The sequence below is a fragment of the Mandrillus leucophaeus genome, unplaced genomic scaffold, assembly GCF_000951045.1.
Source record: "Mandrillus leucophaeus isolate KB7577 unplaced genomic scaffold, Mleu.le_1.0 Scaffold1173, whole genome shotgun sequence".
In the NCBI taxonomy this organism is placed as follows: Eukaryota; Metazoa; Chordata; class Mammalia; order Primates; family Cercopithecidae; genus Mandrillus; species Mandrillus leucophaeus.
In genome coordinates, this window is record NW_012100021.1 from 322,801 (window position 1) to 324,653 (window position 1,853).

General features: G+C 42.4%; 1 protein-coding gene across 2 annotated transcripts in view; it reads left to right on the forward strand.

The window, feature by feature from the left end:
- CNST (consortin, connexin sorting protein) overlaps positions 1–1,853 on the forward strand; it is a 133,893-nt gene that overhangs the window by 123,478 nt on the left and 8,562 nt on the right. For both annotated transcript variants that reach the window (XM_012000964.1, XM_012000969.1), the window contains exon 10: positions 997–1,132. In XM_012000964.1, coding sequence (XP_011856354.1) covers positions 997–1,132 — 136 coding nt within the window. The remainder of the gene's footprint in view (positions 1–996; positions 1,133–1,853) is intronic.

Below are 1,853 nucleotides of genomic sequence, written 5' to 3' on the forward strand. Positions count from 1 at the left end.
AAAAAAAAAAAAAAAAAATTATATTCACAGAATTAGGCAGCACAGGCCTTTGGCCTGCGGGCCATAGTTTGCCAACCTCTGCATACTAGAAAGTAATTATGTCCCAGGCCGAGTGCAGTGGCTCATGCCTGTAATCCCAGCACTTTGGGAGGCCAAGGCGGGCGGATCACGAGGTCAGGAGATCAAGACCATCCTGGCTAACTTGGTGAAACCCCATCTCTACTAAAAATACAAAAAAAATTAGCCGGGCTTGCTGGCGGCGCTTGTAGTCCCAGCTGAGGGACTGAGGCTGAAGCAGGAGAATGGCGTGAACTCGGGAGGTGGAGCTTTCAGTGAGCCGAGATCGCGCCACTGCACTCTAGCTGGGCAACAGAGCAAGACTCTGTCCCAAAATAAAAAAAAAGTCCCTAGTAAATTGGCTCTGAGAGAAATTCTAGAAGTCCTTAAACTATTTTGAGCAGTAGAGCATTATTTAGTAAATGCACAGTTTCTCAGAGAAACTGAGGACAACACTTTGATGTTAAAAGCTTGGTATCCAAATATATTTTAAGTTCCATATGTTCACTTGTTTAAAATTGCTGTTGAATGAAAAAAGCAGGGGAGGATTATAAGCTTCCATTATAAAGCAAAACCCAGTGCTAATGACGGAGCAAAGAGGGGACAGTGAGTGATCGTTTTACCGGTAACAGGGAAGTCAAGCTACAAAGCAAGGTGCTCTGATTCCCAGTCGACTGAACACTTCACACTGCCTGTCCCTGGAATCAGTTCAAGGACTAACAAAGGAAACCAGGGTTTTAGACTTTTGTGTTTCTCAGTCATCTGCAGAGAAGTGAAAGTTTTATTCTGTTAGACTTTGATGATTGATACTTTTTTCTGTAGGAATTGGATACCCCTTTAATAAAAATTCAAATATCTGTTGAATTAGCCTTTTTATAGATACACGTAGAGATGTCCCGCCTTAATAAAACAATGATAGGTTCTTCTAATTTCTGACAGGTTGTTCCTACTGAAGGACTGGTCTCAATATTAAAGAAGAGGAATGATACTGTAGGAGATCATCCTGCCCAAATGCAACACAAACCATCTAAGCGAAGAGTGAGATTCCAAGAAATAGACGATAACTTGGATCAAGGTAAACTGCTTGGCACTGTGGCTAGCAGCATAGATGGTCAGTGTTTGCTGAAAGAATGAGTTCGTGTAGCATGTGATGTTTACTAACAGGGTTTGTAAAAGACTGTCCGCTGGGCACGGTGACTCACCGCTGTAATCCCAGCACTTTAGGAGGCTCCGGCGGGCAGATCACTTGAAGTCAGGAGTTTGAGACAAGCCTGACCAACATGACAAAACCCTGTCTCCACTAAAAATAGAAAAATCAGCGAGTGTGGGGGTACGCGGCTGTAATCCCAGCTGCTCGGGAGACTGAAGCGGGAGAATCGCTTGAACCCGGGAGACAGAGGTTACAGTGAGCCGAGATCGCGCCACTGCACTCCAGCCTAAGCAACAGAGCGAGACTCCATCTCAAAAAATAAATATAAATAAATAAATAAAAGAATATGTCAATTTAGTTGCTTTATCTTCTAAGGGAAAAACATATAAAATCAAACTATCATCTTAAATCATTTCTAAATCTTTACTTGCTTAAATAAGTGAGCAAGTTGCAAATGCAACCTCTGTCCTTCCTGTTCCATAGATAGTCAATGTTGAGAGCTTATTTCAGTTTCCTTCTTTAGCACTTTTTGTGTGAGTCTGCTGTGTTTGTCTTTTTTTTTTTTTTTTTTTTTTTAAAGACAGTCTTGCTCTGTCACCCAGGCTGGAGTGCAGTGGCACAATCTTGGCTCAGTGAAACCTCTGCC